This window comes from Alosa sapidissima, chromosome 22 (assembly GCF_018492685.1).
Source record: "Alosa sapidissima isolate fAloSap1 chromosome 22, fAloSap1.pri, whole genome shotgun sequence".
Taxonomy (NCBI): Eukaryota; Metazoa; Chordata; class Actinopteri; order Clupeiformes; family Clupeidae; genus Alosa; species Alosa sapidissima.
In genome coordinates this window covers 28720527-28744905 of record NC_055978.1, presented here as the reverse complement: position 1 = coordinate 28744905, position 24379 = coordinate 28720527, and the positions used below count along the sequence as shown (strand labels likewise).

At 43.9% G+C, this 24379-nt stretch overlaps 2 protein-coding genes across 3 annotated transcripts; both read left to right on the top strand.

Annotated features, from left to right (window-relative positions):
• Positions 1-30: 30 nt before the first annotated feature.
• kdm5a (lysine (K)-specific demethylase 5A) lies at positions 31-17222 on the top strand. 2 transcript variants are annotated; one of them, XM_042079632.1, is made up of 27 exons: positions 31-1709; positions 2536-2613; positions 2865-2987; positions 3438-3608; positions 3931-4122; positions 4751-4829; positions 5049-5140; positions 5814-5972; positions 6068-6187; positions 6316-6474; positions 6692-6873; positions 7032-7194; positions 7331-7450; positions 7622-7816; positions 8127-8308; positions 8776-8900; positions 9119-9263; positions 9424-9538; positions 9666-10021; positions 10280-10418; positions 10634-10813; positions 11154-11873; positions 12024-12152; positions 12285-12429; positions 12743-12963; positions 13545-13982; positions 16103-17222. In XM_042079632.1, exons 1-27 carry the CDS (start codon positions 1563-1565, stop codon positions 16346-16348), a joined length of 5121 nt encoding a protein of 1706 aa, XP_041935566.1. In that variant the 5' UTR covers positions 31-1562; the 3' UTR covers positions 16349-17222. The 2 variants fall into 2 exon arrangements, with proteins under 2 accessions (XP_041935566.1, XP_041935565.1); XM_042079631.1 differs by having other exon boundaries at positions 9119-9269.
• An 84-nt stretch (positions 17223-17306) lies between these two features.
• Positions 17307-23864, top strand: LOC121697856 (sodium- and chloride-dependent GABA transporter 2-like). Its single transcript, XM_042079640.1, has 15 exons — positions 17307-18418; positions 18685-18876; positions 19298-19432; positions 19604-19744; positions 19866-19953; positions 20048-20180; positions 20335-20469; positions 21599-21702; positions 21829-21953; positions 22078-22190; positions 22323-22460; positions 22593-22695; positions 22790-22890; positions 23053-23223; positions 23314-23864. The coding sequence occupies exons 1-15, from the start codon at positions 18412-18414 to the stop codon at positions 23464-23466; spliced, it is 1839 nt and encodes a 612-aa protein (XP_041935574.1). The 5' UTR covers positions 17307-18411; the 3' UTR covers positions 23467-23864.
• The last annotated feature ends 515 nt before the right edge of the window (positions 23865-24379 follow it).

Sequence of the window (24379 nt, the reverse complement as noted above, 5' to 3'; positions counted from 1 at the left end):
GTGAGAACGCTTCACTTCATAATATCAATGCGCTGTTTCATAAATTACTTAAGATGTGACCAGCAAAGGTAACATGTTTATGAAAATGGAGAAACAAGTAATATTTTAAATGTAAAGACATATGTCTCACATCCTCAAGCCACTGTACACAACGTTTCTTAGCATCAATAACGTGGATGCTCATGACGGAAGAGAAATAAGTGCATTGTTATTTCCATGGCTGTGATTCGGTCACAGCCGTAAAGATGGGAAGTACTTGTGACTAGCATGTTTATTTATTCGCTGTTCGACTAGTTTATCGTACTCAAAAGGCATGGGGTATTTATCTAACGTTACATCTAGGGTAATTTGTGACATTGAGTATCTCCGAGCTGGTCATCTTCAGTCAACTGGATATCATTTGTCTACAAATGTTAGCGAGCTATCTTCAGTTGCTACAGGACTGTTACTGAAGTGAGCACAATCAGTTAGCAAGATTTGGCTAACGTTAATCGAAGGACACGAAGCAGATGTTAAGGACGAAGCAGATCTCTTAAGAAGCAATAGGTTGTCTTGGACTGATTTGTTACTTGACTTTGTACTTAAATATCTACATCGACGTGTCCAGTTTTTGCACTGGAAAATGTCTTGGCTGCAAGGCAGCTAACATCGGCTAGCAAACGTAAACACTTGTTAGCTGCACATAGCTATCCTGCCTACGAACTTTTCAATGAATGGACAGTCTGGTTTCTTGGCCAAGGCAGCGTAATGTTTTCTGTTTTCAAGATAATGCTCATTAACAGACACCACTGACAAGGCATCGGTGAGAGTGAATCATTTCATGCAGTGTTTACCAGGTCATGATGAAGAAAACTTCTTGAACAACGGTGGGGAATATATATCGCAAGCGAACATGGATTCTGTGGCTAACAACAGTAACCTTATCGCAACACTGGTCGATTGGATTGCCAGCTAGCTGACAACAGCTAACCTGGCATCGACGAACATCTGGATCTAATGGAAAGTCCAACAATAACTTGAGTGCGGTTTCATCCTAAACACCCAATGGTGTCAACAGATCTATTACCAGGCGTTGTGCATTAAATGCGTTGCAATTTTAATGCATCTAAATGACATCTTGGTCTTGCCCTGTGCCTCAGGTAACGTTAGCTAACTCAACTCAACCTAGTGCGCAGGGGAGTGGTTGTGTGGACTGTTCGGCCCGCAGTTTCCTTGTGATGAAACAGGGCCGTAAAAAATAACTTTTTAAGGACGACGACTTGTAGTCATAGGACATATGTTTTGGACAAATTCCAGACATGCAAACCACATCTTAATGTAGGTGCCACAAACATGACGTGAACTGCGGTTGTTTTTGGCCAAGCGACTGTTGGACTGAAGACAAATCATGGAATTCTGCGGACACGAAACAGTTGTCGGAGTTCGTTGTTAAAACTAATCATGAGCAAAGACCGCGAATTGTTTTATTAGTTTTACCCATGAACTAAAGCCACAGCAGTGACTTTTATTGCAGGTAACGCTATTGTTAATGTTAGATTGACCAGATCCCATTAACCTACATCATGTCCATGTACGCCGAATTTGTACCTCCACCGGAATGTCCTGTTTTTGAGCCGAGTTGGGAAGATTTTTCAGATCCTTTAGGATTCATAAATAAGATTCGTCCCATCGCCGAGAAAACTGGGATTTGCAAAATTCGACCTCCAGTGGTAAGATTTTCATAAATATTCAGAACATGTAGGCCTAATGTATATTTAGCGTATCTTATTAAGTAATAGTGTGCATATTCATTCTGTAACTATTCTCGTTGGCTATGAACAACACAACTACAAAACATTTCAGAGGTCGAAGAGGATGTTTTCCTTCGTGCGGGCTATGGATTAATGAAGGCTATGTTTATAGCGAAGCCGACGTCATTTTAAAGTGCGGCCTAACATTGCTAGATTCTACCTTGAATTACACAAATCTATTTAAATGTGCTTTACCAATGTTATTCATACTAGACACATTCTCTATAAAACTCATGATCATTCAATTCACTCATCGGAGTTATGATCTTATTGTCAATCTTATTGTCCCTATAATTAGGTCTGTATATGCCGCCTGACATGGCTACCTCATCATATTTAAGACAACCAATTCATAAATTTGGCGTGTATATGTTTTGCATGTATGCTGCCTCTTATCGAATTTATAAAACTGACTAAATTTGAAGTACCCAAATAATGTAGCCCACTTTTAGTTCCAGTGCATTGCTTGTTATAGTAGGAGTTGTGTAAACAGATCTGGTGAAGGTTTAGCATATGGTTCTATTAAGCATGTTTTAAAGATCTTTTGCTGATGCTTGCCCCTCACGTGTTTCATTAAGAAGTTGGTCACTTTAAGTCGAGGAGGCTATATCCTATTTATGACCATATCTTCTTCTATATATTGATGTCATAATTATGCATGTTTGTCCCTCATTTAGCCTACATTTGGGCTAATCATGTTATTGACATGGGCAAGAATGAAGTCTTTTATCTGTGGTTTCTGTAGGATTGGCAGCCTCCATTTGCCTGTGATGTGAGAAATTTCCGCTTTACACCTCGTGTCCAAAGGCTCAATGAACTGGAGGTAATATACGATGACCCTTGTGAATGGTAGTCTAGATGTTGATGTGTCTACTGTTATGTCTAGTGGTGTCTATTGGGAGTTGTTAACCATAATCATTATGTTATTGCTATTATATTACTGTTTTCAATTATTCGAAAAACACCATTGTCACTGTTGTTTGGTCCTTGAAGTCAAATGCACATGTTTGTTTGTCTTTTCTTTACTGAACTGGATCATCTTTGTGATGCAAACATTCCTCCTTTGCTCTGTAGGCACTCACCAGGGTAAAGCTCAATTTCTTGGATCAGATTGCAAAGTTTTGGGAGCTACAGGGTTGCAGACTGCGCTTTCCTCACGTGGAGAAGAAAATCCTGGACTTGTACTTGCTTAGCAAGGTGAGAAAACAAACACCTCAGAGCCCTCCGTGATCCTTCATTTTATGTATTAAACGGTATATTAAGCAGAAATGCAATGGTATTGTAGCATTACTGTAGCAATGTATCAAGGATATCTCTGGATTGATTTTCTGAACATACTGTATAGTACAATAATATTGGTGATGATGCGGAGAGGATGCATGCAATGCATCCATGTACAGGATTGTCTGTGATTAATGTCTTTGAATGTGATGTTTGCATGAGTCAAAGACACACTGACCGTTTGTCTCTTGAGTGTATTTATAATCAGCTTGTCAGTGTAATGAAACATATTGTGCTTAATAATGACTGTAACATTGTAAAGAGAATTCAGTGCAGGGATATTCTGATATGAATGTGTACATTTAAAATATGCAGCATTTGAATAAGGTGTATCTATGTATGTATGTGTGTGTTTGGCTTACGCAGATAGTTTCAGCTGAAGGTGGTTTTGACACGGTGTGTAAGGAGAAGCGATGGTCCAAGGTGGCCAGTCGAATGGGCTTTCCTTCAGGGAAGGGGACCGGCTCCCTGCTTCGCTCTCATTTTGAGAAGATCCTGTATCCTTATGAGCTCTTTCAGTCTGGAGCCTCACTCACTGTAAGTGCCATGAACATGCCGGAGTAGATGTAGCATGCATCCCATGTAGAAAATCATTGTGTGATTTTTTTTCATTTTTCATATTTCATTTTTATTTTTTTGGAATAGAGTTGGCTCACTCTTATTATCATCTAATGTCATCTACATCATATCTTAATGGTTACACAAATTATTACTCACCAGCCTTTTAATGAAGTATTTTGTGAAAAAATACTTTCATCAGCCTAGAAAGTATTTCTTGAGCTTCATGGATGGTTTGTTTGTGTGATGACCCATCTTTAATTGGGGATTAACTGTGCTCGTTACACGCTGGGCTCCTCAGGGTCTTCAGAGACTGTATGATGAGGGAGAGGATACGGAGGACCAGGATGAAGGCATCGAGGGTGGAGCTGATGAGGATGAGGAAGAGGAGGAACGGGAGAAAGAGTGTCGTGATAGGGAGGGCCTGTGTGACCGGCCACAGAACAAGGACCAGCCTGCAACGGAAAGACGCTCCCGTCGTCTCAAATCTGAGGTGGGTACAGAGGATGATGAGACACCATACAGAGAGCACAGTTTTAAACTTTTTTTTCTATCAACCTGTTGCAATCTTAGTGTGTTGTATCAATTGTGAACTGACCTATGTAGATAGATACTTTATTGATCCCCAGGGGAAATTCAAGAAATGTCTCACTTGCTTTACAAATACAAGCGAGTTTAAGATTTGCACCATGTTAGTGACTGAGACCTTGTGCTGTTCTGTCTGTGATCGCCCTGGTCGTCATAGGGGCACATGATGGGAGTAATAGCATTATCCTTTCCTGTTGTGTAACACTCGGCTTATTCTGTCTTGCAAGACATGCTGGCTAGTGTAGGCGTAAATCCATCTCAGATGCCATGTGCTGATGCAGCACAAGGCTTTCTCAATCTGACGAGCTTCAATTTGGAGATACCTTTTGATTCCCTCCCCCCTGGAGCCAGTGAGGGGGGTCATCAGGAGCTGTTCTACTGGCCCACATATCTTAGATTCCCGGCTTTACAGTGGATACCAAAGGGGAACTGATGGTTTTCATTCTTGCAAGGTCTTGCTGCACTACTGGATATTTTCTTGAGGCATAACCTTGTCATTTTCATTCTGTACTTTTTATTATTATTATTTGCAGCGAGAAAACAAGGAGCCTAAAAGCCTGCAGATCTTTGGCAGCAGCCCTAAGATGGGGGGTTTAGAGATTGTTTTGGCTGGTGAGTCTTTTTCTCTTTCATACACCAACACTGTCTGTCCACTCACTGGTCACTCGCTGATTATATGGAACCGAGACGGGCGGAAGCCCATATGGTAACAGCACACAGTGGATTTTTCCCGGAAGTCAAATAGTAGATGAAGTGATTTCTAGATGGAGGAAATGGCTTATTGTACACTTCAGTGTTTGCTTACCTGTGCTGCTTTTGTTTACTCCAAAGATGACGCATTCCTCAAGAAGCAACGGCATCTCAAGGCCCAGGCTTTTGCCATTAAAATGCGACCACGCAAAGAAACCCTGGAGGTGAACTTTGTAAGTAGCACTTGAGGGGCATTTCTTTGATTGGTCAAATATACCTGTTTTGCATTTATGGAGCTTCCAAAAAAAGCTTGATATATTTTTAGCATTAGCTTTACCTTTATATGTTCTATAAAGCATATTGCATTGTTACACCCCCTCTATGCTTTGATAAAATCATGGCAACTTGCTGAGGTTGAGTAGAGAGAATATTAATATGAAATATGACATTGTAATTATGTTGAGAGAAGCTAAATTAACGGGCAGTCTGATATTATTATACGTACAGTAGCTTGTAGGTTATAAATTAAGTATAAACACTTACCCTGTACTTTGTTATTGGCTAAATGCTGTTAGCCTACAAGCCCGACTTGTTTAACAACATATTTAACATACACAACATACATACATGCCTTGGGATGGCATTGTGGTAATACTCATTAAACATTCATTACCTTGGTGTTTAGGGCAAATGTAGTCATAGCAACCAAGCCTACCAATGGGAGAGAAATGGAGGCTGTCATTAGAGACCCTTATTATTGTCTCTAATGATATGTTATAGTACCATTTATCATTACCTTTAGAAGTTCTACAGAATGTTAGACTTGTACACTATCTCACTGTGGGGGGTGAGTATCCAGGGTAGGCCAGGCCTGACATGCTTGTACTGTTTGACTGTGTCTTCCAGATTGATCTGTACCTGTGTCTGGTGTGTGGCCGAGGTGATGAGGAGGAGCGCCTGCTCTTGTGTGACGGCTGCGACGACAGCTACCACACGTTCTGTCTCATCCCCCCCCTGCAGGACGTCCCAAAGGGAGACTGGCGCTGTCCCAAGTGTGTGGCAGAGGTATGACGTCCCAGCATGCACATGGCCGAAACTGTACCGCGTTGCTTCACAGTGAGTTCATGCCATTGATTTGCACTGTTTTTCTGTATTTCCAGGAATGCAGTAAACCAAGGGAGGCCTTTGGCTTCGAGCAAGCTGTACGCGAGTACACTTTGCAAAGCTTTGGAGAAATGGCAGACCACTTCAAGTCAGACTACTTTAACATGCCTGTGCATGTGAGTGTAAACATCAACGAGAAGCTTTTTACTGGAATGTAATAGGTTGTTAAGCATTACTTGATGTCTAGTGCATTTTGTGCGCCACAGTTCTGCCATTGAATTCCTCCTTGTGTGTTGGCACACAGATGGTCCCTACAGAGCTGGTGGAGAAGGAGTTCTGGAGGCTGGTGAGCAGCATAGAGGAAGATGTCATCGTGGAGTACGGTGCTGATATCAGCTCCAAGGATGTGGGCAGTGGGTTCCCAGTCAGGGATGGGAAGAGGAGACTATTAGGAGATGAGGAGGTGAATATGACAAGCCTTTATTAAGACGGTTGTGTGCAGCCTGTACTTGTAGCTACAGAACAGGTACTATGTGAGTGCTGTGCTTCAAATGAATTGATCTGTTGCAGAAGCTTGATTGCTGCTTTTAGTATTGAGTTTTAGTCATGAACACTGTGCCTTTTTGAATTTAAGACAATAGAGCAGCGAGTCTAAATGTTTTTTTTTTCTCTGTCTGTAGGAGTATGCCAACTCGGGCTGGAACCTTAACAACATGCCAGTTTTGGAGCAGTCCGTTCTCACGCACATTAATGTGGACATCTCTGGTATGAAGGTGCCCTGGCTGTACGTGGGCATGTGTTTCTCCTCCTTCTGTTGGCACATAGAGGACCACTGGAGCTACTCAATCAACTTTCTGCATTGGTGAGGAAGCACAGACTACCTTGTCTGTTTGACAGGGCCTTCCACACTGTTGGACTAATATTTTCAAACCCTAGTTAAATATCATTTGTATTGGAGGAATGAGGTTATTTATTTGGAAGCCAAAGACTCTCTTGTAATACAAACGTGTCTCCTGTTAGGGGTGAACCTAAGACGTGGTACGGTGTTCCCGCCCATGCGGCGGAGCAGCTGGAGGCGGTGATGAAGAAGCTGGCTCCAGAGCTCTTCGACTCCCAGCCTGACCTGCTGCACCAGCTGGTCACCATCATGAACCCCAACATTCTCATGGAGCATGGTGTGCCTGTGAGTCTCGCCTGCAAGTGTGTCTCTGTGGGTCTGGGTCCGGGTGTGTCCGGGTCCGGGTGTGTCCTTGATTGTGTTTGTGTTTGGACTGTGTGATTGGCGTTTCAGTACTGTCCAATCATGTCCCATCCTGCAGGTGTTCCGGACCAATCAGTGTGCTGGGGAGTTTGTGGTGACCTTCCCAAGGGCATATCACAGTGGCTTCAATCAGGGCTACAACTTCGCTGAGGCGGTCAACTTCTGCACAGCAGACTGGGTACGTTGGGTTTTTGAGGCTGTTTGGGAGGGTTTTGATTTCAATACTCTATAGTGTCGTCAGTGCAAATCTGTAGTGCCAATGAAACTGTCTGTAAAGATGATACAGCCAGAGAGTCAGTGCTCATGAGCTGACATGATCTGATTCCAAACTTGTTGTGACTTCGCTCAGTTGCCTATGGGGCGTCAGTGTGTGGCCCACTACCGCCGCCTTCACCGCTACTGCGTCTTCTCCCACGAGGAGCTCCTCTGCAAGATGGCCGCCGACCCGGATAGTCTGGATGTGGAGCTGGCCGCGGCTGTGGTCAGGGAACTGGGCGAGGTGATTGAGGAGGAGACCAGGCTCAGGCAGGCTGTGCAGGACATGGTGAGTGAAGTGTTGGGATGGTCATACAAGTTATGGTATTGCATTACTTGAGCTACATTTGTAACAGATCGACTGTTAGAACAACTTTATTGTTACCTTCCCTTACTTCGCAGCAGTTTCCATCTACATTACATTTTTTTTCTTATTTTATTTGTTTTTGCTTAACATACTGACATGTTTATTGCATAGTACTGGAACCTGAAAATCATAAATGAGTGAATGAGCGTTTTTGATAGGAACGCGTAAGGATACAGTGTTCTTGATGAAGATCTGGACTTTCTCAGCCTGTGTTGTTGGTCTCTGCCTGCAGGGGGTGCTGTCCTCTGAGCAGGAGGTGTTTGAGCTGGTCCCAGATGATGAGCGACAGTGCCATCAGTGTAAGACCACCTGCTTCCTGTCTGCGCTGACGTGCTCCTGCAGCCCAGACCGTCTGGTCTGCCTCCACCACACCGCTGACCTCTGTGATTGTCCACTTGGCAACAAATGTCTCCGGTAATACAACACCCCACTTTAGCAAGTCCATACTAATGTAGTTCTTATTAAAGGATAAGTCTGTTTGAATGTATACGAAGATGTCTATGTACCTGTCTGGAAGCAGAACCCAGACCCATGTCAATACTGCTGACAGCTTTCTAGCTGCACTGTCAGTTGATACCATAATGGCCCCTAATCTAAATGTTGGGCAGAGTGCAAAGTTGATCAACTAGCAAAGTTTGCGTGCATGAACTATAGCTATTGTATGGCATGTGGGAGCATTGAGCTGACTAATCAGTGTTTTTGCGGTTAAAGTCTTGCCCATGGTGTTAAATTAGCAAATGGATTTAGCATAGTTATTAAATTAGCTCTAGTTAGACTGCACTTTGCCCATAATTCAAATTGGGACCCCCTGTCTACCTGTGAAATGAACCAAGATTGTGAGTTGTTTTGTGGTGGTGACTCTCTTTGTCTCTGCGCTTTAGATACAGGTATGATTTGGAGGAGCTTCCCTCAATGCTCTATGGGGTCAAGTCTAGGGCGCAGTCCTACGACACGTGGGCCAAGAGGGTAACGGAGGCACTGGCTGCAGATCACAAGAGTAAGAAAGGTAAGTCTGGCCGCCACAGCTTCAAGTCTTTCGAACTTGTCTGGGAATTTGTCTTGATATTTACATTCTGGATTATCCAGTTGGGTTGGTCGGCGCTGCGGTCTTGGCTCAGTCTCTAGAAAGATCTGGATTTTCAGGCTTCCCCTTCAGGTCGCCCCACTAGTCTTGTACCTGATTGTAAGCTTTTGTGGTCTGTGACCGTCACTCTCTCCCTATAGACCTGATTGAGTTGAAGGTGATGCTGGAGGACGCCGAGGACAGGAAGTACCCGGAGAACAACCTCTTCCGCCAGCTGCGAGAGATGGTGAAGGAGGCTGAGACGTGCTCCTCAGTAGCACAGCTGCTGCTCAGCCACAAGCAGAGGCACAGGTCCATTTTATTCCCTATTTAGCTGTTTGTGCTAGCTCACATTCATAGGAGTCCTTCAAATATGTTTTGCACCAATGTATTCTTTTATAAAGTCATTTATAAAGCCATTTGTTCAGTTTAGAAGGTCCTTAATGTTTTTTTTTTGCCTGAGCAGGCAGCGGCCTGAGGTGAGCCGCACACGCAGCAAGCTGACGGTGGAGGAGTTGAAGGCATTTGTGGAGCAACTGTTTCGCCTGCCCTGTGTGATCAGCCAGGCTCGCCAGGTCCAGGTCAGTCACCTGGACCACCCTGACATGGCTTTGTCCACTCTATAGTGCAGTGCGGATAAATGCGGCCAAATGATGGGAAATTGAAAGTAAACCCCTAAACAACACTTCCTGGCTCTCTGTCAAACAGGAATTACTGGAGAACGTGGAGGAGTTCCACGAGCGTGCTCAGGAGGCTCTGGCCGACGAGACGCCCGACTCGTCGAAGCTGCAGGCCCTGCTGGACCTGGGTGCGGGGCTGGACGTGGAGCTGCCGGAGCTGCCGCGGCTCAAGCAGGAGCTGCAGCAGGCGCGCTGGCTGGACGAGGTGCGCCTCACCCTGGCCGAGCCCCAGCGGGTCACCCTGGAGCTCATGAAGAGGCTGATCGACTCGGGAGTGGGGCTGGCGCCGCACCACGCCGTGGAGAAGGCCATGGCTGAGCTGCAGGAGATCCTCACGGTGTCGGAGCGCTGGGAGGATAAGGCGCGCGCCTGCCTGCAGGCCAGGTAAGGCCCAACGACATCACACACCTATGTACTATTGACCAGTCTGGCCCACTTGTGCACGTGAGCATGGACTGTATACTTTACAGGCTTTTGTGTTTACCAAATGAATCACTCTTTTGTGTGGCACTACTTCTGAAATTGAGCAATAATGTCTGGCTGATGACTGTTTTTATAACACTCCCATGTCCATTGTCCAACTGAACTCTTTGGGTTCAGGGCTTTATTAAAATAATGTTTGAATGTTTTTTTGCTCCTCAGACCCCGCCACAGCTTGGTAACCCTGGAAAGCATAGTCATCGAGGCCAAGAACATTCCTGCATACCTTCCCAATGTGTTAGCACTTAGGGATGCTCTGCAGAAAGCCAAAGAGTGGACTTGCAAAGTAGAAGCCATACAGGTACCAACACCTCTCATGACATGACATTGAGATCTATTTATTTATTTATTCTTTGGTTTACATGTCGAAGTTCTTTTCAAAACCTGATGCACTCAGTTTTAGCATGTTTGCTATGTATGCTATGGATGTTTTAGCATGTATGCTATGTATGCTATGGATGTTCCTGCATAGATGAGGACTTGTTAACCTGTGTGCTCTCTTTCTGGGTGTGGCAGAATGGGACTAACTACGCGTACCTGGAGCAGCTGGAGAGTCTGCTGACGAGGGGGCGCTCCATCCCTGTCCGCCTGGACCCCCTGCCGCAGGTGGAGTCCCAGGTGGGTTCAGCCAGAGGGTGGAGGGAGAGGACGGCCCGCACCTTCCTCAAGAAGAACTCCACCTACACCTTACTGCAGGTGAGCAATCAGGACGTTCCGCCTCATCGGGACACTTGACGTGGATTTCTGTGTTGCACCTGCTTGAGAGAGTTTGTTTTCGTTTTAGTTGAGTTTATTTGTTTAGCACAAATTAGTACATCTGTGCAAGGCAGGAACGAAGCCTAGAGGCTTGTACAGAGTTCCACGCCTATTGACAAGTCATGTTAACATATTGACATGCAGGCTAAACATATAAATAATATGTTTGATCCACAATAAGGAAGCATCGGAAGCAAAATGATTAGAATCAAAGCAAAACGCAGGAAGAAAAAGACATTCTGTCAACAATGGATGTAAAGCATTTGTTTGTGTTGTGCAGGTCCTGAGCCCACGAGTGGACATCGGCATTTACGGGAACAGCAAAAGCAAGCGCAAACGGGCCAAGGAGCTGCTGGAGAAGGATCGCGGGCTGGAGCTGGAGGGCCTGAGCGACCTGGACGAGTCTCTGGAGGAGATCCGCGACCCGGCGGCCGTGGTGGCGGCCTTCAAGGCCAAGGAGCGGAAGGAGGTGGAGGCCATGCACGCGCTGCGCGCCGCCAACCTGGCCAAGATGGCCGCGGCCGACCGCATCGAGGAGGTCAAGTTCTGCCTGTGCCGCCGGACGGCCAGCGGCTTCATGCTGCAGTGCGAGCTGTGCAAGGACTGGTTCCACGGCGCCTGCGTGCCCTTGCCCAAGAGCAGCTCGCAGAAGAAGCTGAGCGCCACCGGCTGGCAGAGCAGCAGCAAGGAGTCCAAGTTCCTGTGCCCGCTGTGCCAGCGCTCGCGCCGGCCGCGCCTGGAGACCATCCTCTCGCTGCTGGTGTCCCTCCAGAAGCTGCCCGTGCGCCTGCCCGAAGGCGAGGCCCTGCAGTGCCTGACCGAGAGGGCCATGAGCTGGCAGGACCGCGCGCGGCAGTCGCTGGCCACCGACGAGCTGTCGTCCGCTCTGGCCAAGCTCTCCGTCCTCAGCCAGCGCATGGTGGAGCAGGCGGCCCGTGAGAAGACTGAGAAGATCATCAACGCTGAGCTCCAGAAAGCCGCCGCCAACCCTGACCTGCAGGTGAGGCTCCGCACAGTGGGATCCCTGGAACTCTTGCATTATTTTATTTTCTATTTTCATCTATAAAGTTAGTCATGCTTCAGTTTACAAATACTACCAACTCTGATGTCACTGCCTTTGGTAATGATGTGTTTGTGATTATGGTACCAGGGTCACATTCAGACGTTCCAGCAGGCAGGCTTCAGCAGGGCTACCTCACCCAGGCCGTCTGTGGACTATGATGATGAGGAGACTGATTCAGATGAAGACATCCGGGAAACCTATGGTTATGACATCAAGGTATATAGAACATCTAGAAATGCTCTCAGTTTATACAGAGGAAAGGAAATTTCAACCCAAAAATGCATGTTGTGCCTTTCATATAATGGCAAGGAACACTGACATGTTACTCCTACACCTGTTGTCGTCCAGGACCCGGGGGAGGTGAAACCCTACCTGTTCTGCGACGAAGAGATCCCTGTGAAGTCTGAAGAGGTGGTCAGTCACATGTGGCCTGCAACGCCCTCCTTCTGTGCTGAGCACGCCTACTCCTCAGCCTCCAAGTCATGTGCCCAGAGTATGTACAATAAACACATACCATAGCCAAGCTCCTTTAAAATGAGATGTTTTATGCGGTTTATATTGGTCAGATACTCTTCTTGATTTTTTTTTTTCAAAGGTGTGTTGTTGGAATGGAATATACACATAAGCTCCGTGTTAGCAAAACGTTTTTTTTTTTCATTGTCACAAAAACTGAAAAATGAAACGAACAAATGTGAAGATTCCTGAGAAATAATACCAATTCTGCGGAAGTGTACAGCATGTGCTTTCCCTTTGTGTGATTTGCCTGATAATGAGGCACTCGTAGTGAATGCAATGTTGGTGTCCAGGTGCAGCCACCCCTCGCAAGCAGCCCAGGAAGACCCCTCTGGTGCCACGCAGCCTGGAGCCCCCGGTGCTGGAGCTGTCGCCGGCGGCCAAGGCCCAGCTGGAGGAGCTGATGATGGTGGGGGATCTGCTGGAGGTGTCCCTGGACGAGACCCAGCACATCTGGCGCATCCTGCAGGCCACACACCCACCCTCGGAGGAGCGCTTCCTGCAGGTCATGGAGGTAGGGGTTGCGGTGTGATGGCCTCTCGCTGTGACCACCGGCTCGTTGGCTTCGGAGCCAGCTGGTGAATCTGTGTCCGTGTCTGAGCAAAACACTCAGCAGGTGGACAAAATTGGGGCAGCTTGCACAATGCTTTTCACCTATAGAAGTCATTGCATAACAAACCCAGCAGAGTTAAACAGTGTTAGCATGCCTGTTTAGTTTGTGCGATAGTAGTTTAATAGAAACATGCAATCATAGTTGTTTGATATGAGGTATTTCTGTGGAGTTACAACTAAAATATAAGTTATATACTATAAAAATAAGAGTTCATCATTGACACCCAGAGAATAACCTCAAGACTTTTAAACTGATCCTTAGAGGCAAAATGTGAAATCATAAGAACTATTATTGACAAATCTGGTCTGCAGTTTATGTAATAAACAGTCTCAGTGTCCTGGCCTCTGGTGTAAACAATGGACGTCAGACATAAATAGTGGATGAAGCACAAGAGGGGTTTGCTGTCTCTCCAAATCTATTCTTCATTCAAGCCTGTGTCTGTCCACATGTCCTGAATGTACTTTCTTCCCAAACGTCAACAGCCGGAGGAGACCATGATGGAGAAGCCGGTGAAGCTGAAGCTGAAGGACTCTGTGAAGAAGCGCAAGAGGAAGCTGGAGCGGGCAGAGCAGCACCTGCTGATGACCGCAGGCGGAGGCGAGGGCCGAGCCAGGTCCAAGGAGCTCAAGCGGAGCGCGGAGGGCCTCAGCAAGCCCAAGAAGAAGAAGCTCAAGCTGAACATGGACAAAGCCCGCGAGCTGAAGCTGCTGGCCAAGCGCCTGGCCAAGGAGGAGAAGGAGAGGAAGAGGAAGGAGAAGGCCGCCGCCAAGGCCGAGGCCGTCAAGGAGGGTCTGGAGAAGAAGAGGGAGAAGAAGATCCTGGACATTCCCTCCAAATACGACTGGTCGGGAGCAGAGGACTCCAATGACGAGAATGCGGTGTGTGCAGCCAAGAACTGCCAGCGGCCCTGCAAAGATAAGGTGAGTTCAAACAGGTAGCCTCGAATGGAAACCATGCTCCAACGCTCTGTCTGCACATGAATTCTGTTGCATCTCACTCTAAAGCAGTGATTTTTCAACCTTTATGCCCCCAAGACCCCCCTGTGTCAAACTGATGGTACAAGGCAACCTTTTGAGCAATGTTGCTGGACCATGTTCTTGAGTATTGCTGCTCTGGCATGCTCCCATTGATATTGGGCAACTATTGCTTTTTGGAGAACATAAATCGTCTGTAGGCAAATTACCATGGTCATCTGATTAGAACTCCTAGAACTCATGGAACTGGTTATGTGGTTGCCCAGCAACATTGTTCAAAGAGTGGCTCTTTGTATCATCAGCTGTAAGTTGCTGCAGCTATCACAAGCAGAATCCACCCTCTCCATGCATGTTCTCCATTTTATATCCACACATAAGCCAAAGACTATTGTTCTTTATGAACAACTTTAAAACCTAATATGAATGCTCTATATTTCTTGACTCATTTCTATTTAGAATTCCATTTGAATGAGTTTGGATGTTTATTCAAAAAGCTCTCCTTACAATTATGTGTATTACATAAAGTCTTAAAATGAAATAATTAAGCTGATTATTTGAAATAATGTACTAGAATTTCAAGGCGCCCCTTGCAGCTCTCTGAGGCCCTTTTGGGTGTCCCGGCCCCCTGTTGTGAACCACTGCTTTGAAGGATATTTTTATTTCCATTTCAAAGCTTAAATTATAAAAGTAAATATAGAAATGTTTTGTTGGACTATTTGTTTGAGATCACTGTTGTAAAGTCGTCTGATCATCTAAGATTGTACTGTAAAATACATTTTTAAATATAGTCAAGTTTATCAGTATAACAGAAGATACCTTCTGGTTGTGAAACTGTATAAAAGGTTATGAAATATTCACAGCTTTCTATCAACCTTGCTGTTTGGAAAAGTTAGGAAAAGTTAGGGAGCTACATCCCTCCTGATATTTGTAATAAGTTGTGCTGAGCATCTTCACCAGGTTGTGCATCATATCTAGCAATAAACACCAAATGACCATCCAAATAGTTTCCCTACACTTCCCTACCCTTCACTCAAACTAAAGTATAAAACACATATATTTAATTGTTTAATATCTAAACTTATTTGAGACCAATCTTATTTGTGTAGGCCTAAATCAGAAATTGAGAATCTAATTTTTAAGTCATGTTTCTATGTGTGCTTAGCTATGAGCTGTTCTATAACAACCATTTACCGAATGTTTATAGTTGCTCGCCCTCCAAGACACTTTTTAGCTGGTGGGTGTGCAGAGGTGATTGTCCAAACCTGTATGGAGCGGTTGAGTCATGCCATGTGCCGTTTCTGAAGGAGGCTTGTGAGGATATGACTGCTGACCAGTGGATGCTAGTGAATGCTGTTTGCATGAATATTGTTTAACAGAGGCCAACAGGGTTCATTGTCCTCCAAGTTATCAGAATTAGCTGATTTTCTCCTGTTCCAAATATAAGGGTGACATTTTTTTTTGTGTTTTTATAGACTGTTGCACAAGTGCTCTAATCAAATGATCATGCAAGTATAAATTGACACCCTTTAGTTAAGCTTTTTGAGGGATGACATAAAAAAAAGAATAAATGCATTTGCAACTTTGGAAAGATCAGTGAATATCAACAGCTGATAACAGCACTGGAACACCTTAAGGAGAGTTACACATAACGTATTAACAGGAAAGGCAGCACAGTGAGGACCTAATTTGAAGCAAGTTCTCTGGTTAATCTGTACCTTGTTTGTTGTCAGTCATTTCATCTTGTCAGGAACACTGACAAATTCATAGACATGGCAAAACATAGCACACTGAAATATGTCAAATCCTTGTTATAGTTATACACCACATGTAGTGTTCAGATTGATTGGATTCCACCGAATGTGGTTTCATTAACACTTTGATCTCTGTTTTTGAGTGAATATAACGTTAAAATTGACTGGTATTTATTAAACGCTTTTATCCAAAGTGATGCAGACTCGCGATTGCGGATTTGGAATCTTATCACGTTACTGCAGCTCCACCACGCCTGTTGGTCTATATGGTGCTGTGTTCAGTGCTAATGCTTGTGCTTTGTGTGTGTGCCACAGGTGGACTGGGTGCAGTGTGATGGCGGCTGTGATGAGTGGTTCCACCAGGTGTGCGTGGGCGTCACCTGCGAGATGGCCGAGAACGAGGACTACATCTGCATGGCCTGCCAGCGCACGGCCGCCGGGCCGAGCGGAGCTGGCCAGATGTTGAAGGTCGCCATGGAGACCGTGGTGATCACGGCGCCCATCATCTGTGCCGGCTCAAGCCCGGCCATCTCCCATCCCGAGCCCGAGGAAAGCAGCTAGTGCAGAGCAGCGTCCAGTCGGAGGAGGATCCAGACGGAGGAGGATCCGCGCGCTAAAAGCCCCGCACACGCCCCCTGCTACCACGGAGCACGCCCAGGCCAGACTGGACGCCTTGAGGGACCCGGCCCACGTGGCTCCCGCTCGGGCAGCTCACTACAGGGTGGCGGGCGTTTGGTGATTGGTGAAGACGGGCTGCACGGAGGAGTGACCGATGGGGAGGTGGGACCAGCAGGCCAAGTGAAGAGTCAGGACTCCCAACCCTCGGACACTTGAACATGGATGGCTGTCAGATGCCACGGGGAGGGTTGGCTGGACAGATAGCAGGCCAAACTATCGAGGTGTCCAATTTTCTCTCGTCAACTAACTCAATTGTGAATTGCTCAGTTGTCCTTCATGTCCTGTTTTGGGGGTTTTGTTGTAAATATTGTCTGTCCACTCAGACTAAACGGCCCCCTCCATGTGTTTGCCTGAGCTGAACTTTTCCCCCCGCATCCAACAATAAATCTCATCAGAATGGAGACGGAACATTTGAACTTTTTGTATGAGTCCAGCGATGGTCCTTTCTGTAACCTAGCACCTGTACCCACAGACCCCCCCCCCCCCCCCCCCCCCCGCTGCCGCCGCTGCTGCGCAAAGGAAGCAGTACAATAAGCTGTGCTCGTCTGCCTCTGCCCAGCGGTCATCATGAACCATACTGCACGACGGCCACTCAACAAGCTCACCTGTTTGTCCAGCCCAGAGCCAGTGTGTAGGACTAGGAAAAACAACACTTGTATGTAGTGAAGGTATTTATAATGTAAATAGGTTTTAAGGAATTAATGATCGGATGTGGCTGTTTTCTCACCTTTATTAAAATATTCTTAGCCAGATGAAACCTTTTCTCAGAGGAGTGTTTTTATTCACCTGAGAGAGATGTTTTTGTATTTGCAGCATCTATTAGTTCTGTTTGTTAGTGGCTACAGGGAGGTCAGAAACGTGCTGGTGTCACGAGTGCAATAGAGTATTTATGTGTACATCTAATGGATAACTCATTTCAGTGTTTTTAGTCAGCAGTGTAGTAAGTGGCATGGCATGGAACGTGACCTGTCTTATTGTATGGGAAGTGTAACACAACGTTTTGTACAACACAAAAATACTCAGTCTAAAACTTAGATCAGACCAGTGTTGGTGATTACTGAATATTGATGTTCTGTTGGAAATCTATAATGGTTTAAATTAAACACAATGAACGTGTGTTTCAGCAGGGTCAACTAAGAATGAAAATGAACTAGTTTAAACCGACTTACACTGCATCTGCCCCCCTCATTCCTACAGGAGTAGGGGAAGGAGGAGGGGCTGGAGTGGAAGAGCGATGTATGTTATACAAGAAAGACTAAGGACAGTTTTATTATTGTTTTTTTTTTTTTTTATGTTTTTGTCACAAATCTGATGACTGCATATGACTACAGAGTAATTTGGTATAGTTCCAACCTTATCATATCTCATACGCTTCGTCTTTAATGTGAATTCTTATGCACAATAGTGACTAAAGTGTGTATCCCATTTCATCAAAGATGGGTCAAAAAGTGAAACCAATGCTGACATAAGTTTCAGTGTTCTAACACCATAGCAGTGGACAGGTCCTCAAAATGGATACTTTCAACTGAAATGTTTAATTTAAAAGGTCAGCAATTACTGTTTTACCACATGTTCCTGTTTGAAGAATCATCCGGTCCTAGTCTAAAGCAGGTTATTTCCAGATTAGGTCAGGTGTTATGTTACGACTTATTGACCTCACTTTAATTTAGGGTCTTGGGGTGGGACCAACCCTAGTCACCTGACTTACTTCATTCATTTTGATAAATGATTGATGCTGCGCTGTCAAAGAGAGGTGGTGCTTTAGAGTAAGGAGGAGGAGGAGGAGGAGGAGGAGGAGGAGAGGAGCCACATTGCTCCTCTGTGTAGGTTGGGCTTAATCTTAGGAGAGAACTCCCACCTCCACGACTGAGGCGTTAAATTCTGAATATCTGTTCACCTCTTTTGATGTCAAGCCAGAATCTGGAGGCAGAGCCAGACAAGACGCAATGAAAGGTAAGTGCTGCTTAAGTGTTGCCCCACATATTCAACTGCATCCACACTTTCTTTAATTGTTGTTTTAATGTGTTTGAATGCTCTCTTGTTGGGCCAGGACTAACAGATATGAGATAAAAAGATGTGTATATATATTTAGCAATGCAACATGTATCATTTCTTACTTTCTGTAAAACGCACAAGTACTATGCACATCTGATGAAAGCTTCAACATGAAGAATGTCATAATGAGTGTCTTTATAGCATCTTTTCTTTGGTTCATGCAGGGGACAAAGTAAAAGCAGGTCCTCCCAATGGAGCAAATAAGAACATGTCCAGTCCTTCAGTTCAGGATGACAAGATGCAGGAGAGAGGCCAGTGGAGCAACAAGCTGGAGTTTCTGCTGTCGGTTGCTGGGTCCATCATTGGGCTGGGGAACATGTGGCGCTTCCCTTATCTGTGTTACAAGAATGGTGGAGGTTTGCTTCAATGTCAACTCTGTCCTCTTCCTTATACTGTATGAATGCACATACACATGCACTTCTTATGATTATTAATCCATTATCTAGAATAATACAGTATGTTGTAAGTGAAGTGCTTTTGTAGGTGTTCTCTTGGACATCCCTGTTTAGACAGACTTTGGGGGTAAGGTCAAAACTTCAGAAGTCAAGGAAAGGCACAGCTGTTGTTTGGACTTAGTGGCCAGGGTCTCACAGCAGCTGTCCCTGAGGGGATGTATTGTTGCTGTTTGAGGATCTTTAATATCCGGTCATTGACAAACTACATGCTATGTGTAGGGTTAATGCTTTTAATTATAGTCTTGTGAATATCTATAATCAATTTTTTTTCATATATGTTTTTATTTTATATTGTTATGACATTCTAACACTTCATTTTCAGGTGCATTTCTCATTCCATACCTGATTTTCCTTTTCACCTGTGGAGTACCACTGTTTTTTCTGGAGATTTCTCTCGGCCAGTTCACCAGTGAAGGGGGCATCACCTGCTGGAGAAAGATTAGCCCACTCTTTGAGGGTATTTAAATAATTAAACAATTACTTTACCCTTGCAGTGACAATAAAAAAAAAATAATAATAAAAAAAACATACCTTTCTTTGCTGCGTTGTATATTGATCTCATCATGTTGACCGAAGATATTCTGCTGCAGCATTCATTGTATAATGTTATGTTCTGTCTCATACATAGGTCTTGGTTATGGTACACAGGTCATTGTCTGCCTGTTGAACTTCTATTACATCATTGTTTTGGCGTGGGGCATTTTTTATTTTTACTTCTCTTTCTCTTGGGATCTACCATGGGCCTCTTGTAACAACACCTGGAATACTGGTAAGCATGCCTAGGTTGAGATTTAGAAGGGGAGAACAAATATTAGTTTAAATTATTGATGACTTTAGTTTCTCCATGTTATCCATATTGACATGATTCACTGCACTGAATTTATTTAAAGAGACCTGTGTGGAGTTTCAAAGAAGAAACGAGTCTGTGAACATCACCCTACAGGAAAATGCTACCTCTCCTGTCATGGAATTCTGGGAGTAAGTACTTCGATCTATGACCAAATAAAACCAAAAAATTAAACAACAAACTAATGTAAAGAGAATGTCTCTTTTGTATCCATTATGTAAACAGGAGAAGGGTATTGCGGCTTTCCCCAGGAATTGACCATATGGGGTCATTAAACTGGGATCTGGCTCTCTGTTTACTTATTGCTTGGGTCCTGTGTTACTTCTGCATTTGGAAAGGAGTTAAGTCAACTGGAAAGGTAGGATTTATGTTCATAATTCATTTTCTAAATTTCATCTAATCTTGTCCTCATATTTTTATGTTATTCATGATGACATAAGTAAAAACATCTTCTGTTGTTATATTAAAATTGATTAAATCTTTTGTTTCTTCTACAAACATTTTTCTTGTAGGTTGTATACTTCACTGCCACCTTTCCTTATCTCATGTTGATCGTTCTACTAATCCGAGGCGTTACTTTACCTGGAGCTTACCGGGGAATTGAGTTCTACCTCTATCCTGATTTGGGACGTTTAGCAGATCCACAGGTAGAGTAGAACTGTACCATCACTCCACTATGATTGTGGTATTGCATAAATTGCGTAAACCAAATTTTTTTTCAGTTTGAGAAGTATTATGTAGTTGTAACCTATAATTTGTTGTATTTACTGATTTACTATAACATACAGTTTTTTTGGCCAATTGTTCTTCAAGTTGAAAAGAACTCCTGCAGGTGCAGGTCATCTCCTTATGGTTCTCTGCTGGGAATAAACATGTCCTCTGTGTCCATCTGTGTTCAATACTGTGGCTGAAAAAGAGGAAACCTCTTCCTATGTTGCATAATAGTGCCTCTTTTAAGCTGATTAAATGGCATGCTCCCCCTTCGATTTAAAAAGTCACAACAACCCCCCCTCCCCCTTTTTAAAAAAAAAAAAAAAAAAAAACAACTTCGGGTATCCAGTCAATAAACCGTAAACAGAAATTTAATTCCAAAGAACCTTATTTTAAAAGGTTTCAACTCGTTTTAGTGCACTTTCCTGCATGAAAGTTCAGTGTTAATCTAGTGCATCGCTGGTGTTTTCAAAGAGCTTTGCAGGAACTCGTCCAAAGTCTTGTGTTTGTCTACAGGGTGTTTGAGCCTGTTGGACTGCCAGCACTAGATCCTGCAGCCTTCGCCTGCCCAATGAAAAGAAATCCTCAGGGCAGGTACATCTTCCTTAGCCCGGGCCATCCTTAGCTCACATTCCCTTCTCCCTAGGTGATGGCTATGGTTGTGCGTTAATCAATGCGAGACACAAAGCAATCTGGTTTGCAATTGCTCGTCTGGTGTGACAGTTATAATAAATAATTAATTGACCCCTGGGAGAGGACATACACCACATGGACTCTTATTTTGTCCTACCTCCGTTGCGTCTGGAGAGGGCAGTAAGAATAATATAAAATCTCACTCGTTTCCAGGAAGGTATAAACTTACGACTAATCTGTATTTGAAAATGATGTACGAGTTCTGCTGATTCATCTGTATTTCAACAAATCGGAACATTTTCACTGTTTCCTGAAGTGATACATTAATGTTAACAAGTCGGTGTTGTAGCAGATCAGTTTTGTACTAAGAACAGAGACATAGTATATCAGGAGATTTGATTTTGACCAGACAGCAATTATTTCTCGTTATAGGTGTGGATGGATGCAGGCACCCAGATCTTCTTCTCATATGCTATTTGCATTGGATGCTTGACAGCACTGGGAAGTTACAATAAATACAACAATAACTGCTACAGGTCAGTCACAGTCAAGTTTGTCAAACTGTTTTGGGTACCTCAAAATAAATCTTAAGTTTACTTAAGTTTCTACATTTTCAAGCTGATTGTGTTCTGTTTATGTTTGCTCTTCATGTTGTATTGCAGGGACTGTTTGGCCTTGTGCTTTCTCAACAGTGGAACAAGCTTTGTGGCTGGCTTTGCCATTTTCTCCATCTTGGGTTTCATGTCTTATGAGCAAAATGTTCCCATTTCCGAAGTTGCCGTATCTGGTGTGTATACAGTGTGGAAGTATATTTTTTGTCTTATTTCATTGGATGTATGCCTTTCGAGTCACTCTACTCTGTGGGGATGTATTAGGGTTTAAAGTAACTGCCTATTCTTGATACTTCTCAGGCCCTGGGCTTGCCTTCATTGCCTACCCACGTGCTGTGTCTATGATGCCATTCTCTTCACTGTGGGCATGCTGCTTTTTCATCATGATTATCTTTCTGGGGCTAGACAGCCAGGTATATGTCAATCAACAATGTAGTTCTCATTGTAAAAAATATGTTTGATATATACAGTGTATGTTTAAATACAGTTGAATATAAAAAAATATATATATTTTGTTTTTTACATTTCTCTGGTGTTTCCTCTAGTTTGTGTGTGTGGAGAGTCTGGTGACGGCTGTAGTTGATATGTATCCAGCTGTGTTCCGGCAAAAAAACCGCAGGGAGGTCTTCCTTTTGGCCCTGTCATTTATGTCCTTCTTGGTAGGGCTGGTCATGCTTATGGAGGTAATGGAGTTTCCATTCACGATCTGAGAATTGCATAAATCAGTTTCTTAATTTGCTCCATCTGGCATCTGCAGCAAACAAGCGAATCTTATCAAGATGGCTTACAGGTTTGGAAAACGTGTCTTTCCACAGGGTGGCATGTATGTCTTCCAGCTCTTTGATTACTATGCTGCCAGTGGCATGTGTCTTCTCTTCATGGCCATTTTTGAGTCCGTTTGCATTGCATGGGTGTATGGTAAGTGGAATGTGAAATAATATAATAATCCTCTAGAACTTGAACAATCTATTTTATTTCATATTAAGTTAGGGATATCTTATTGCTATTTTAGGGGCTGATCGTTTCTATGACAATATTGAGGACATGATTGGATACCGTCCAGGACCTATGATAAAGTATTGTTGGAAGTTTTTCACTCCAGTGACCTGCATTGTGAGTACTTATTTAGAATGTCGGCAGAGCCATGTTGCACAGAAATACTTCAATATTGTCAAAATGTTACTGACCAGTGGCCAGAGTATTAGGTAAATCTTCTCTTCTAAGCGGACTGCTGTGGTAAGAAGTTTACTTTTGCTTATGCTTTGTCTATTGCAGGGCACTTTTGCTTTCTCCTTAATTAAGTATACTCCTCTGAAGTACAATAATGAGTATGTGTATCCGTGGTGGGGTTATATGGTTGGCTGGCTTTTGGCTCTGTCCTCCATGGTCTGCATTCCACTCTGGATGATCTTCAAAATCTGCACCACAGAAGGAACTCTGAGAGAGGTATGGTTCAGATTATTAAAAGTGTAATAATCACATATTCAGCAACCGTGCCATAAGTCTCATGGTGGTTTGTTTTCCATCCCCATATAGCGTATTCAGAAGCTCACAAAAGCCTCCGAAGATTTACCCAGAACAAGGAAAGAGCAGGAGAAATTACTGGCTATTTTTGCCCCAGAGGGTGAACAGACTATGTCTTACAAAGCTGGCTATGCTCCTGTCGGCATGGAGGACTCTAAATGCTAGTTTGGGGATACATGGGCACAACTTTAAGAATTTTACAAGCCTCTTCAGTGGTTCCTCTGTTTGTGACGCTTTGCATGCAGCAACAAGATGGGAGTAAGACTAGACAATTGAATATCGAAGGCTTTTATTTTTCCATTCAGGTGTTTCTGTGCTTTCTTCATTTCTTTGACTTTTTAAAACCTCATTAATGCATAGCAGTTTAATACATGAGTACATTTTGGTACTAATGCTGGGCCTAATGGTTTTTTTTTCTTAATGTGTTGAAGACTTCATTCATTTTTCTCACGTTGTAAATGTAGCCTAATGGTGCACAGGTAGAATAAGCAATTATCCTTGTAATGTACATTTATATGTAAAATGGAAATTACAAGTTTGATTAAAAAATGTTTTAAAATGTCCATGTTTTAATTGCCTACTTTTTACAAAGCCTAGGCTAGGCCTACAAAGAAACCGTCCTTAGTTTAGCCAAAACTGTTCATAGGCGAAACTCGCATGCCGCCGACTAAGCTGAACAAACGAGCTAAATCTATCTATAAATTACAGGAACGTCTGTCTGTTTGTTGTTTGCCTGTGTGTGTCTGTTATTCGCATCTCTCTAACCGATGGCCTGATTGATTTCAAATGTGGCAGGTGTCTTGCTACGGGCACAAGTAGGCCTAAGTGCAGTGCCAAGTTTGAAGTTTGGATATGAAATGTAAAAGATATTGTTAAATGATCTATATATCGGTAAAATAAGCACACATTGGCTTTCTCCACTCTACTGTTTCCACTCCCCCTCTCACAATAAGCTCGCATATCATTCAGTCGAACCGTTAGTCCGATTGATTTTAAACTGGATAGGTGTCTGGCTATGGGCACGAGTGCAGTGGCAAGTTTGATGTTGTTTGGATAAGTAATGCAAAAGATATTGTTA

Bases quoted from the DNA above. Each gene is read 5' to 3' on its own strand.
- kdm5a (XM_042079631.1), top strand. From the start codon at position 1,563: ATGTCCATGTACGCCGAATTTGTACCTCCACCGGAATGTCCTGTTTTT. The intron at 3,609-3,930 runs GTAAGTGCCATG...TGGGCTCCTCAG, and splicing joins AGTCTGGAGCCTCACTCACT to GGTCTTCAGAGACTGTATGA. The intron at 7,817-8,126 runs GTGAGTGAAGTG...CTCTGCCTGCAG, and splicing joins GGCAGGCTGTGCAGGACATG to GGGGTGCTGTCCTCTGAGCA.
- LOC121697856 (XM_042079640.1), top strand. The intron at 20,181-20,334 runs GTAGGATTTATG...TTTTTCTTGTAG, and splicing joins GAGTTAAGTCAACTGGAAAG to GTTGTATACTTCACTGCCAC. The intron at 20,470-21,598 runs GTAGAGTAGAAC...TTCTCGTTATAG, and splicing joins GACGTTTAGCAGATCCACAG to GTGTGGATGGATGCAGGCAC.